General features: G+C 54.1%; 1 protein-coding gene across 6 annotated transcripts in view; it reads left to right on the plus strand.

The window, feature by feature from the left end:
• The window catches only part of SCMH1 (Scm polycomb group protein homolog 1), a 60,107-nt gene extending 47,196 nt beyond the window's left edge, over positions 1 to 12,911 (plus strand). For 4 of the 6 annotated variants that reach the window (XM_041479306.1, XM_041479307.1, XM_041479309.1 and 1 more), the window contains 4 exons: positions 2,239 to 2,370; positions 7,941 to 8,144; positions 9,136 to 9,278; positions 11,416 to 12,911. In XM_041479306.1, the coding sequence (XP_041335240.1) occupies positions 2,239 to 2,370; positions 7,941 to 8,144; positions 9,136 to 9,278; positions 11,416 to 11,541 (605 nt within the window). In that variant the 3' untranslated portion in view covers positions 11,542 to 12,911. The remainder of the gene's footprint in view (positions 1 to 2,238; positions 2,371 to 7,940; positions 8,145 to 9,135; positions 9,279 to 11,415) is intronic. The other 2 variants (XM_041479310.1, XM_041479311.1) reach the window with 2 other exon arrangements.
• The last annotated feature ends 602 nt before the right edge of the window (positions 12,912 to 13,513 follow it).

Here is a 13,513-nt window from a genome sequence, read left to right on the forward strand (position 1 = left end):
CCTTGGGGTGGCCCACAGCACCATCCAGGCACAGGCTGCTCTTCCCCCCAGCAGCCTCCCAGGGCAGGGGAGGTGAAATATTCCTCCCAGCTGTCCTGTCATTTGGAGGCAAGGACAACCCTTGCCTTTTCTCTCAGTCCTCACCTTTCTGCAATGTCCCCTCACTCTGTTCCTTCTGTAGCTGAAACACAAGCCCATTTTTGCCTTTGCACTGTTTCAAAACACAGAATGAGTTAAAAACTTCCCTTCATCCCTGCACTCCCCATCCTGAGGTGCACAGCTCCATGCTGGGCAGGGCCTTTTTATCCAAGGAAATGATCTGCTTGTTCTCAGCATCCTTCTCAAAGTGAGCATTTATCCACTGAGATTTGAGGTCCTTCCCTCTCAGATTATTTCCTCTTTGATGATACACATTCATGAGGTTTATGTCATTTTTGGACTGAAGACATTTTCCTTTTATTATTTATTTATTTCCTGATAATCTGAGTACAGCTCTGTCTGTTACCCCATTTCTTTATTATCATAAAACTTGTCCTTTAAAAACAATTCCATTTTTGGTTTATCCTCTCATTAATTTACACCAACCTCACTTCTGATTCTTAGGATTAACTTCTATAACCTGACCTGCTGTGTTTGTATTACTTTTAACATCAACCACTTAAAAAAAAAAAGCCCAAACCAAAACCTGATGAAACCTTTGTAAAGCATCACCTTGTGTTGTGGTTCTGTGGCTGTTGGGTGAAGAAGGTTGTGCAGTTTGACACAGGGCTATCCAGAGACATTACCAAGAGCGTGTGTTCCCTCTCTGGGCAGCGAGTGTTCCTTACAGGGACTTGTCCTGAGGGTGGAATTTGTTTTTCTGGCAATGTCACAGTGATTTTTGGTGATACTCCTATGGAGTCCCAGGGCCTCAGTGCAAGCAGCTCTTTCATTTCCCTGAAGGATATTGATTGAACAGGTACCTTCTCTACCTTTGTGTTTCTCCTTGATCAACTCAGCCGTGCCCATCTGGTGCTTCCCCCCACCTGTCCCTCCATTTGTTGGCATTCTGCATCTCCCTTGGTGTCACTCCCGTTGCTCCCCGCCGTACCTGTGTCCCCTCCTGCCCCTGCTCCTGCCCTGTGCCAGCTCTCAGGGCTGCTCTGGGCTGGTGGTGGCTCCTGGCACTTGTGCAGGAGCATTTCACCCCTCTGTGCCCACCCCAGGAGCGCTGCGAGCTCTCACGTGTCACCTGTGCTCAGGGTGGCTGCAAGGGCCCAGCTGGCACCTGCTGGTCTGTGTGGGGCAGCAGGAGGGTCACCTCAGCTGGGACAGGCTCTGCCACCCCTGTGTCACTTACCTGGCTGCTGTCCCATCAGTGTCAGTGCTTCCATTCCTTGTCCATCCACCCGTGTGTGCAGAGATGTCCCAGCCCATCCCAGTGTCCTGTCTGCTGTGCAGGATGTGGAGAGTCCCATCCTTGGCATGAGTTTGGAGAGGAGCAGCAGTGACGTGCCTGGGGGCTCCATGGAGGGGGGAGATTGAAAATGGGAGTAGGGTTTAATCCAGCACTGGCTATGGCACAGAGGGGTTGCAAATCATCCGAGGCTTGTTTGCCAGTTGTCCAAGGGTTACATGCATCTGACATGTGGTGACAGTGGGATCAGCAGGAATTGTGTGGGATGAGCCATGAGGAGAAATGGAATTAAGTCAATTAGAGGTGCTATTTGGGTGAAATGTGGCAAAACATGGCTAAGATTCTTTGTTAGTTTTCTCACCACCCTTTTTCTCTGGTAAAACCTGCAAACTGTGCTCTGTTGAGCCCTGCCAGATGTGCTGGATTGCAGCTTGAACAGGTGGTGGGTGCCCAGGCTGGAGATGCACACAGGGCTCAGGGGACTCTGTCAAGACTGCATTTCCCAGGACGTCTCCACTCCTAAAGAAATCCCATGTTTCAGTACCCTGTCATCATGAGAGAGTGCAAAACCTGAGTGAGAGGGAAAGCACCCAGCTCTGGGCATGGATGGGCTCACACACAGAGTTTCCAGCCTCCATGAGAGGTCAGTGCCGAGAGCTGGGCTGCTGGGCAGAGTGGAAAAGTATAAATCAGAATTCAGGGAAACTCAGGCAGAGCACCAAATCTGACACAATGCTGAGACCTGCCCATCCTGAACTCTTATTCAGAGTGTTTGCAGCACTTAAAGAAAAATTAACCACAGTCAGAGGTGTGACTAAAGAGGGCTTGTTCTCTTTTCCTAGACAGAAGCAGTTCCTTAGACGGCTCTCTGCAGGGACCAGGCCGGGGTACAAAGCGCTTTTCCCAAGATCCCCCTCCATACAGTGCTCCTCTCTCCCCCAAGTTACCAAAGAATGACCGTCACCCTTTGGAAGGTGAGCACAGCGTGTCTCTTCCCAAAGCTGGCTGTCCCCAGTGCCCTGTCCTGGCTGCTGCACGGTCACATCTGCCGTGCCAAACCGAGCCGTGGCTTCAGGGAGCTGCTCTGCTTGTCCCTGGCATGGGTTGTGCTTGGTATTCCAGAGGGGAGTGGATGAGCTGCTCTGTGGTGAGCCAGGTTCCCCACACAGATGTGGCAGGCATGTGGAATGCAGCAGGATTTCCTTCTAACCCTGACAGTCATCATTTCACAGTGTATAATCTGGTTTAGTTTCCCTCTCTGTGCATGGGATTAACAGTGCTCAAACTGCCCAGCTGCCTCAGTCAATCTGCCCCTGGATTTGTGGATTTTTCCCTGAGGGTTTGCTGCAGCCTGTTGTACAGATGCTGATGTGCAGCTGTACCCCAGGAACTCGCTGCCCTTTCCCAGGACCTCATCTTGTCCTTCACAGGCGTCCCTAAAACAGCTGGGGGGTGTCACTGGCTCCACCAGCTCAGCCACACCATTCCCATCCCGCACTGCTGCTCCTCTCCAGAGTCCCTCCAGATGCACCTGGTGCAGAAGCAGGAATGACCACTTTTATTCCTTACTAAGCACAGGGACACTTAAAACCCTTCACAGCTGGGATGCAAGTCAGCAGCAAAATTCATCTTCCCAGGAAGAGGCAAAGTTTGCCCAGTTCATTTTATCATGAGCTCAGTTATTTTAGCTGTGGGATCCATAGGTGACCCTTGCATGCACAGGTGGGAGATTTCCAGAAGATCCAGGTAGCTGGAGGACTCCCTGAACTGAATAATCTTCAATAAATACACTCCCACTTTGTTCTGAGCTGCAAACCCTTCATAATGAAGACTGAAGATTTTATTTTACTGAGGCTTTTAATTAATGGATGATGAAATCTGCCAGTGTGTTAGTCACAATTCTTTGTGACTGAAATCCCTGAAAAATTGCTGGAGACTCCTGGGCAGGCTCCTAGTTCAGTGGCTTCATGCTCTGGTGTTGTCCCTTTAGAATCCCCTTTTCCCTGGTTTTGTTGGGGTTCCTTTTCCCTGGTGTGAGTGCCCAGCCTGGCACCACTCTGGATGATTTTGGTTTGTGTCCATCACTGCAGAATCACTGACCCTGCCTCTAACACAGCTGCTCTGAACTTGCCCAGAGCAGCTGTGGCTGCCCCATCTCTGGAAGTGCCCAAGGCCAGGTTGGATGGAGCTTGGAGCAAGCCGGGACAGTGGAAGGTGTCCCTGCCATGGCAGCGGGTGGGACTGGATGGGCTTTAAGGTCCTTCCCAACCCAAACCATTCCATGGTTCTCTGGTGGACAGTTTCTAGTGGCCTCGTTATCTGCAGTGATTAAAACTGTTATGTTTGTTACAGAGGTGGAGTGTGGCAGTGCCTCATCTATTCCAGCATGCTGACAGGTCAAAAACTGTTCCCAGAGGCCCCTTCTGTTCCTCGTCTCCAAATGGGTGCTGGTCTCCTTGGTTCCCCTCTGATGCATCAGCCACTGCATTGGGTAACTGCTGGCACAGCCCAGCCCCTCCTCCTCCCCCAGCAGGTGGGACATGCAGTGTTCAGCCTGTTCCTAAAGAACTGGATTGCTCCAGAGGTTCAGATGCCTTGGCTGGGTGGTGAATACTGCCCACTCTGTATTGTCAGTGAAGAGAGAAGGCTTCCATAATGGGTAATTCCAAGGAGGAGCCTTCATTAGGTTTCTACAAGACTGATTCTTAATCTGCTTCAAAGTCTGTTCAGTTATCCCTTGGCCTTGGAACGGGTTGTGCCATCTGGATGCCAGAATTCTCCAGCCTCTTCCAGAAAAACTCAGACAAGTGAGCAGGAAGTGTGTCTGCATGTGAGGGGTGATCCTTCCTGCAGCAGCTTGGTCTGGTTCTGTTCTGCATCCAAGCAGGGAGCAATGAGGTGCAGTTTCAAAATTCCATCTAGAAATTCATTCTTATCCTGCAGCTAAAAGCTGTAATGAATACATCCTCCTCCACCATGAAACTGAGGTTCAGGCAGGAATATTTGCATTTTAGAGGATATATTTTAAGAATATGCACCTGAAATACTCAGATATTGAGTATTTCTTGAGCCAGGTACATCTTCTCATGGGAATGAGCTCTGTCTCAGACAGCAGCTCCTGAGCACATCCCAGTTTGCCATGTGGAAGGCTGTGAGCAGCAGTGGGACATCTCCATTCACTCTGCATTTGGCAAGAAGCAGAGACATGAGGAAGGGATCTCACATATTACATTGTTTTTCCTCTTGCATCCAGTGGTGTTTGTGTGGCTTTTTGCTGAAACACTGCAGTCCCAGCACAGTGGGGACCTGCCTTCACAGCCCATCACTTGCTGGAAGCAGTGGGTGTTCAGGAGTAGTGCAAATCACATTTGTGCTTGTGGCCAAACTCCTGTGTTTTAGCAGTAAAATGACACTGTTGAGTCTATAGCACTATTTGTTTAATTAAACTTTAATTATCTGCTCCCTGCCTCTCCGCCACTAATTGTGGCATGTTTCCCTACAATGTGCCAACTGCCAGCCTTTAGTTAAATCTAACAGTTTGTGTAAGGAATTCTGCCTAAGGATCAGCCACCTCCTCCTCCCATTCTGGTTATCAAGGGTGAAGGATCCTGGATCTTGCCTGAGTGCAGTTGTGCCCTGCCACTTGCAGGAGTATCTTGTCTACAGATGATTCCCAGGGGCAGCAATCATTCCCCTCTTGTCTCATCTCTTTCTACCTTCCCTGGAGGTATCATTCATTGAGCAGTTCCCTGTGTACTTGTATTTTTAGGAAAATCCTCACTCCCTCATGCACTGAGCCTGCCACAGAGCCCCCAGCTCTGCTGCAGAGTTAGAGCCCAACCAGGCACTCCTCTGTGCAGGGAGAGGGAACCTGGGGATCACTGTGTGCCTTCAGCTTTAGCTCCTGGGCAAAAACACATCGTGTCCCCAGGGCTTCACCCGTGGCCCTGGGGGTGTGATCACCAGCGTGTGAGAACAGGATCACGTATTTGCAGAATGCATCACAGCACATTCCTGTCATGACAGTGTTCATTGTTGAGTGAAGTAATTTCTGAGGGTGAATTCTGGATCCTCAGCCTTGCACTGACAGGAGCCTGTGCATGTGCTGTCCCAGAGTGGGCCCTGAAGTTCCTTCTGCTGACAGCAGTCGGTGCTGTGAGAGCTCTGGGGGTTTTGGGAGCACTCAGACACGTGTGTTTGCATGACCCAGCACATGTGGGTGAGTGTCCCAGGACTTCCTGGCAAGCTGAAGCTCTCTGTCACCTCAAAAGGTGCTGGGATTCCTTGGAGGGTTGAGATGCACAGCTTGGACCTGTTCCCATGCCCACAGCCACTGTCCTGTGACTGCTCAGAGGGCTGTGCCCACTGACCCCTCTCCTGCCTCTGTCCTTCCCTGGCAGTCAGCACCCTTCCCCAGATGTTTAATGGGAAGTGTTTTGGGGTTTAAACAGAACTGTCCTGTTGGACAGGAGACCAAATGTCGTTGCTTGGAAGCAGCTGCAGTGGAAACCCTCTGGTGTAAGTGACACCCACAAGAGGGTCTGGCTGGGCAGGGGATCTCCAGCCACGCCAGGCCAGGGCAGGGCAGGGCAGCCAGCTCTGGTTTGCATCCAGTCTGGGGCTGAAATGCAATCGTGGCAGTGCAGGAGGGGTTTGGAGTTATTCAGGAATAGCCATGAGTCAGCAAACCATTTTTTATGTATCCAGGTCAGGTGAGAATACACTTGTCCATGCAGGAAGAGTGGGCCAGCACTGCACAGGTCACCAGGGGTAACAGGCCACACCAGCAGTTTGTACATGAGATTTTAAGGCTGTGCTGCTGTTTCTGGGCACATCCCAAAAACCTAAAAGCAAACAAAGGCAGCAGTGCCTCAAGTGCAGAGTGGCAAAGCCCTGGGGTGGGAACAGCAATTACCCAGTGACAGCCCCACACTGAGCTGGCCAACAGCCAGACGAGGGTGTTCCCACTTCATGTCCTTACAGTGTGAAGCCCTGGCAGGTCAGGGTCAGCTGAACTGGCCTCTGGAGCTCTGCTCAAACACAGGCAGCAGGACAGGAGACCAGAAAATCCCAGCTGTCACAATAGTGCCACAGTTCACAGAAAGCAGAGCAGATAAGGTGTAGCAGCCAGGAGAGGCTGCCCCAGTCAGTGATACCCAACATCTGCAGCACTTGGGAACCACTTCAGGCTCTGGCAAGCTGCACTTGCCTTCACTGGAGCATGGCAGCATCAGCTCAGCAGGGAACTGGGGAAAATCTCAGCAGCTTCTGGGTCTCACAGGCTGCAGATTCTGCACCCTCACCATGATCCCAGTCAGCACAGCAGTGCTGTGCTGGCTTTCACCTGCTGCTCCTGTAGTCTGGGAAGTGCCAGGGAAGAAGCCCAGGGCCTGGCCAGTGCTCAGGCTTCCTCAGCCTGGTCGGCTGCCGTGGTGTTCGAGTGGCAGCAGCTCAGGGCTGTGAGCTGCCCTCAGGGCCCCTCAGATTCTGATGGAGGAGCTGCAGCTCCCAGCCATGTGTGCTGGCACGGCACAGGCAATGCCCCTTGCTGTGGAGCTGCTTCCCTCCTTGCAGGTGTCATCATAAAGAGCACAGGTGTTTGAGGGTGGCTCCTGAGGCACAAGGACCACCTGGGCTGAGACTCAGTTGTGCCATAGTAAGACCTGCAAAGGTGGCCCTGCAGTGGAGCTGTAACAGTGTAACAGCAAAGGCAGATCTTGCTGCTCAGCCAATGCAGCCTGTCACCCTGGACAGTCTCCTCAGCCCCTCCATCCCAGCAGTGCCGCAGACAGCTGCAAATTCACTGCATTTCTGCAGAAATGAGGAAGCCACCATTGCTCTGATACCCTGCCTGGGAAGGGTATTAGAGGCCCAGGCACTCCTGTGCATGTTGCAGTACAGGGAATTGGCCTCTGATGTAGTTAGGCTGGAAAAGGGCCCAGCAGGAGCCCAGGAGGGATGAGCAGCTCGTCACCAGCACGTTGCTTTGGGGCCAGAGGAGCAGCACAGTGTGGGAGCATTGCCTGGCCCTGATGGCACAGCTCCCTCCTGCTCTGCATGTGTCTGCCACCCCAATGCCAAGCAGCAGGGCCGTGCCCTTGCATGCTGATGCTGAGGATGTGCAGTGTGTGACCCTCAGGGAGTATCTCCTCCCCTTCCTGTTCTGGCCTGTCTGTGAGTCCTGTGTCCATTGGCATCCAGAGGGGACAGCCCTGCCCTTCCCCACGGTGCTCCTTGGCCACCGAGAGGCCCAGGGCAGTCAGGGCTGGTGATGGCATGAGCAGAGCAGCTGAAGAAAAGAGCTTCTACTCCAGTCTGGGACCATTGTCACTACACTGGCTGGACTGGCACTGGCAGTTGGTGACACCATTTGCAGACTGGCAGCTGGTGAATCCCAGGGCTGTGGCAGGGCCTGGTTTGATCCCTGTGCTGGGGTGAGGCCAGCCAGGGGTTGGAGCCAGCGAGCGCTGCCGCGGCTCTGCCCCGCACGGGAGCGTGGGGCCGTGGCGTTCGGGTGCACTAACTGCAGCTTGGTGCATTCCAGGTGAAACCTTTGTCCTGGGAGATGGCCTCCCAGGGCCCTTAGAGCCTCGCCTGGACCCCATGGACTCTGCCTTGAACTCTGTCAATTCATCCAGCCACAGCAGGAGCTCCAGAGACTTTCGCCTGCCAGGATACAGGCACCTGCACCAGCCCTCTAGCCTCAGCCAGGGCAGCACCTCTGCCCTGGGCAGGCTTAGCTCTGGGGGTAAGAGCTCAGACAGCCCTGCAGCTGTAAATTGGGCAATGAAGGACTATTCTAACTCCAGTCACACCTTTCTGACTTCAGCAAGTGTCAGAGGCTGGGCTCTGCACAGCCAACCAGGTCTCTTAGGTGTGATGGCACCTGGCAAATGGCAGTCTGGACAGGTGACATTTCTCCTTTGGCTGGTGACTGGGTGGACCTGGAGGTCAGTGGGGAGAAAGAATCAGGCAGGAGCTGAACTGTGTCCAAGTGATAAATGGGTGTCTGAGTCCAGAAGGATGGAGTGGGAATGGCTGGAGAGTCAAAAGTTGCCTGGTGGGGCTGGGAACATGGTCAGATGCTTGAGTGGCATCTCTCTGTATGGGGGAAGAGGGGCAGGAGAGCTGAACTGCTCATTGCAGCGTGTGGGGTTGCAAATAATGTCATTTTAGGTGCATGGCATCAGTAAAAGCCTCTGAAAAGCTCAGGCTGTTGGTGCCTCCCACACACATTTTCAGGCAGAGCTGAGACAAGGGGCTGTGCATGCTGGGTGCAGGACTTGTGCCAGCTCAGGCTGTGCTTTTGGACAGTGGGAGGTCACCTGTGGGTTCAGTCCATCAGAAGATGCAGCCAGTGAAAACATAAACCAGCTTTGCCGTGTTGAATGTGCTAAAGGGGTTGGGAGGGCAGGAGGAACCGTGCATGGGGAGAGATGTGGGAATGGCAGGGGGGTTCTGCTGAGGTGGGAAGTGTCTGCCCATGGACAGGGAGGAGTGGGAGCTGGGGCCAAACGGGGGACTGGGGCTTGAGAGGGGGGACAAGAGCTCAGTATAGAAGGCTGCCCTGAAAAGTCAGGCCTAAGGAGAGGGACTAAGGCTTGGGTGCCAGACCTGCGCCACAGGAATCTGGGACGTGCCCCTTGCTGTGTCTCTGCCCTGCTGTGGGAGAGGAGCTGAGTGGGGGACTGAGGGGGAGTGCCAGGGAGCCCCAGTAACAGAGCTGTCTGCTTCCCCAGGCTCTGACAGGTACCTGGGCTCCCGGGACAGCTCCCGGCTCGGCAGCCGTGACCCCTCGTCCTGGACGGTGGAGGAGGTGATGCAGTTCATCCGCGAGTCAGACCCACAGCTGGGCCCCCACGCCGACCTCTTCCGAAAGCACGTGAGTGCCACGGCTCCTCCGTGTGTTTGGGGCTGTGGTACGGCTGGGAGGGGGCAAATCCCACGAGAGTCAGAACACAGCAGCACTTCAGAGCAGGTGTGGAGGTCCCAGTTGTGGGTTTCTCTGGGTCTGGATTGAAGGCACCTCAGGTCCCATCCACAACATGCTAAAAATCCCAAAACCTAAATTTCCCACCTAAGTGATACACCTACACTACTCTCTATAATCTATTTCATACTTTTGTTGGTTCTAGTCTATCTTGAAGTTTAGGAAACTTTTTCCATGAATGAGGGTCAAAGTCAGTGCTTCCCTGGGGGTCAGGGCACCGCAGAGCAGACAGGGAAATATTCCCAGTGCTCTGAGTTTCCACACAGATGGAGTTTTGTGCTTAATAAAAAGATCCTCATAAATCCTGCTCATGCCCTGTCTGATCTTGGATCCTCCTCAGAACCCCTTGGGGGCAGCCTGGGTGCATACAGAGCCTCTGCAGTGAGTCCCAGTGCTGAAAACACAAACTCTGCTCCTCCTGAAGTCTAATACTCACCTCGTGGCAAATTTCTCCTGGCAAGAAGCACATTCCAAGTGGCATTCAGAGAGTGCATTGCTGCTCAGCTCCTGTAACAGGGAGTCTCCTAAGGCTCTGGTCCCTGTGCACATCTGTAAGTGTGAAACAGCTGCAGACACAACATGGAGTTTGTAGCATTCCAGCTACAAGAGAGGTTTGGCAGCTGTGTGTCCTGAGCCCTGCAAGAGCTGTGTTCCCTCTGCCTTGTGATAAAGTCCATGTTCTGGGGGTGCTCATGAAGAGCAAACACCCAGCACTGTGTCCTGCTCTGGGCTGGGCTGACCCAACACTTCTTTTTTTAATTTTTTCTAATTTAGAAATACCAGTAATTGAGATATGTTTGTTTTAATTATGAAAAGCTGCCAAGAGACAGAAGTGCCCTGGATTGTCAGTCCTGAGGAGAACCTTGCTTTCATCTGTGGAAGGGAAAAACAGATCAAACCTGGCGCTGGAGATCCTTGGAGATCTCACCAACCTGAAAGCAACTGAGCATTGACATAGGACAGGATTTTTTGTTGCTTGAGGTTGTAACTTCTATTTTTCACTTAAAAGCCAATTAATGTTTTCTTCATGGAAAACTGTCCAGTGCAAAGCTCTGGACCCAGCCTCGACTAGGTCATGGACAGGAGTGCTGCAAGAGACTGGGAGACTTCCACTTGCAAATGCCAAGTGCAAAGCTGTTTCCTGGTTATTCTAAGCTCCATGATCCATTCCCTCCTTACTCTCAGGAGGGACACATCTGGCTCTGCTGTAAAGCATCAGATGCTTTGAAAGCTGCTGTGTTGGAATCAGCCCCAGGGGGGATGAGGAGCTCCACCACTCTCTGCCAGTGGCTGGGAGTGTGCTGTGAAGCTCCAGAAATAGAACCACAGAATCATTCAGGTTAGAAAAGCCCTCTGAGGTCACACACTCCAACATTGCCCCAGCACTGCCGAGGCCACCACTGAACCATTTTCCCAAGTGCCACATCCACATGTTTTTTTGAACACTTCAGGGATGGTGATTTCAGCCTGTGCCAGTGCCTAACCACCCTTTCAGGGAAGAAATTTCTCCTAATATCCAGTCACAGAGCACAGGCTCTTTGGGCTTCAGGATCTGTTCCCTCACCTCCATCTCCAGCCATGACATCAGGGCTGTGTGTGTCTCAGCAGGGCTGTCACCATCAGCACATGCTCTGCCAGATTTCTCCTGTCCTGGAGTGAGCCATTGCTCCCCTGCATTGCCACTGCATCTGTCATTCCCCTGGCAGGGAAACCTCCCTTTTCCTTCCTCCTCTCCCTTCAGGATGTGCTGGTCCTCTGGAATGGCTCCTGGATGTTGATCACTCAGCGGAATTCCCATCACACACACGGGCCCAGGGCTGCAGCAGGGTGGATGTGGGACTACCTGTGCTGTTCCTACCGGGGTCTCCATTCTGGGGTCTCCATACTGGGATGTCCATACTGGAATGTCCCTCTGGGATGCTGCTGAGCAGGGCTCTCTGACCCAGCCCTGCTGTTGCATTTTGGGCCTGGCCTGGCCCAGGCAGGGCCTGGGTCACCCCATCACAAGCACTGTGGTTGATCCCTGCAGGAGATCGACGGGAAAGCCCTGCTCTTGCTGCGGAGCGACATGATGATGAAGTACATGGGGCTGAAGCTGGGGCCAGCCCTGAAGCTCACTTACCACATCGACAAGCTAAAGCAAGGCAAGTTCTGAGAGGACTCCTGGCAGGATGGATCCTGGAAGCTCCGCTCCCGGCCGCCCCACCCGCGCTCACCCGGCACAGGTTCGCATGCACACACCCCCTTGGCCGCCGCAGACGGACACTGCCGAGCCCGGCCGGGCCCTCGGGGCCCCGCTGCCCCGCCCAGGCCCGGCAGCGCTCCGGAGGAGCCCGGCACAGCTGGCCTTTGCACCAGACTCCAGCTGTGGGCGTTGGAAGCGGAGGCTCTCTTCCCTGCTGCCCAGCCAGCACTTCTCCGTGAGCTCCCGGTCCTGCTTTCCTGGGATGGAGCAGCTCCAGGCAGTGTCCCTGGGGACCGGGTGTTTGCCTCAGCTCCTCCCTGGGCCTGCTGGGGCAGCCCCTGGCACGGAGCCTGCCCAGCCTCAAGGGGCTCGGTGCCCGCAGCCTGCCCTCAGCCCCTGGCACCACAGCTCAGAGCCGTGACCAGCCAGCCCTGGCTCTGCCTGCCCCCAGCTCCTGCTATGGCTCCAGCTGGGCACACCGGGCTGGGAGCCTTTATATTTATTCCAGACTGGGGAGGCCGTGTGGGAGCGTGGAGAGAGCTGGGAGAGCTGAGGAGCAGGGCTGGGCCTGGCGTGCCCCTGGGCTGGTGTTGGAGGCTGCCTGGATGCTGCAGGACTCAGCTGATCCTTCTCGCCTTTTTTTTATTTTCTTTTTAATTTGGAATTTTTTTTTTTACTAAGGAATTGTCTGTTTCAAACGATGAGATGATTTTTCTACCTGTGTTGAACTCGCAACTCTTGGTGGTTTTTAGCCAGAGCTGCTAAGGTTTGTCTTCCCAGGGGCACTCCTGCTCCTCTAGAGTTTTGGTATGTCCCAGCTCAGCGTGTGTGAGGGTTTTGGGTCTGGCCAGAGCACCCCGGGGTGGTGGCCTGTCCCGGCATCGCTCCTCCTCTGAGGGCTTTGCCCTTCCCGAGGCACCTGTTGGTCTCAGGCAGTTTAATGTATTTATTTCTGATGGCACTTGAGTGCTTCCCGTGGTCCCAGACATGTTTCTGCAGCTGCACGAGGAGTGTCAGAGTGGAGCCACCGGCTGTGCCAGCGCAGTGTCCCCTGGACAGCAGCTGCCAGCTCAGGGCTGCCCGGACCCCAGAGCATCACTGGCACCAGCCTGGCCTGAGCTGGGACAGGGCTGATGGGGCCAGCACGGGCTGTCCCCAGTGTGTGCCCACACACACACCTCAGCACGCTTCCTCTGCAGTGACCAAAGGGCTGGGACAGAATCTCCACTCCAAGCACTTCCTTCTCCTGTCCCCAGCTCACCTCTGCATCCCGAGCCGCAGCTCACACCCTCCCCTCAGCCTCGAGGGCCTGGCCAGCAGCAGGACGGGCCCTGTGGTGACCAACCCTCCAGGCTCTTGCACTGAGTCAGGTTTACCCCTAAGGGGCAAAGTTGCAAAAAAAAAAAAAAAAATGTGCACACAACATCAGACAAGGGAGACACTTTCCTTCCTTCCTTTCCCCTCAATCAAGGGCCACACAGGACAGGGAACCGAGGCAGTCCAGCCCCTCAGCACCCCACAGCTGGACAGCAACACCCACCGGCCCAGGCAGTAACACCGAGGGGAGGTGAGCCCTTCCCGCAGGAACAGCCCCTGGAGGAGGAAGGGCTCCCACTGCAGGAGCCCAGGACATGACTCCAACGTGGACAAAAAGGCAGCAAAAGGCTCTGCTTCAAATCCATAAAAAGCACCAGGAGCTGCTGTGTCCCAGGCCAGGGACACAGTTCAAGGCAGCAGTGGAAGTGGTTCAGTGGTTCGCTGTTCTCAGCTCCCCCTTGATGCAAGGGGTCGGAGTTTCCCAGCCCCAGGAGCAGCTCCAGGGCACAGGGAGGGCTCACAGGGGCCCCTGGGTCAGGGCTTCCCTGGCAGCTTTGTTCTCCTGCCCCCCCAGCCTGATCCCAGTTAATCACATCCCTGCAGTGACACCTCAGCCAGAGCTGAG

The sequence above is a fragment of the Pyrgilauda ruficollis genome, unplaced genomic scaffold (assembly GCF_017590135.1).
Source record: "Pyrgilauda ruficollis isolate IOZ18807 unplaced genomic scaffold, ASM1759013v1 scaffold48, whole genome shotgun sequence".
Classification (NCBI taxonomy): domain Eukaryota; kingdom Metazoa; phylum Chordata; class Aves; order Passeriformes; family Passeridae; genus Pyrgilauda; species Pyrgilauda ruficollis.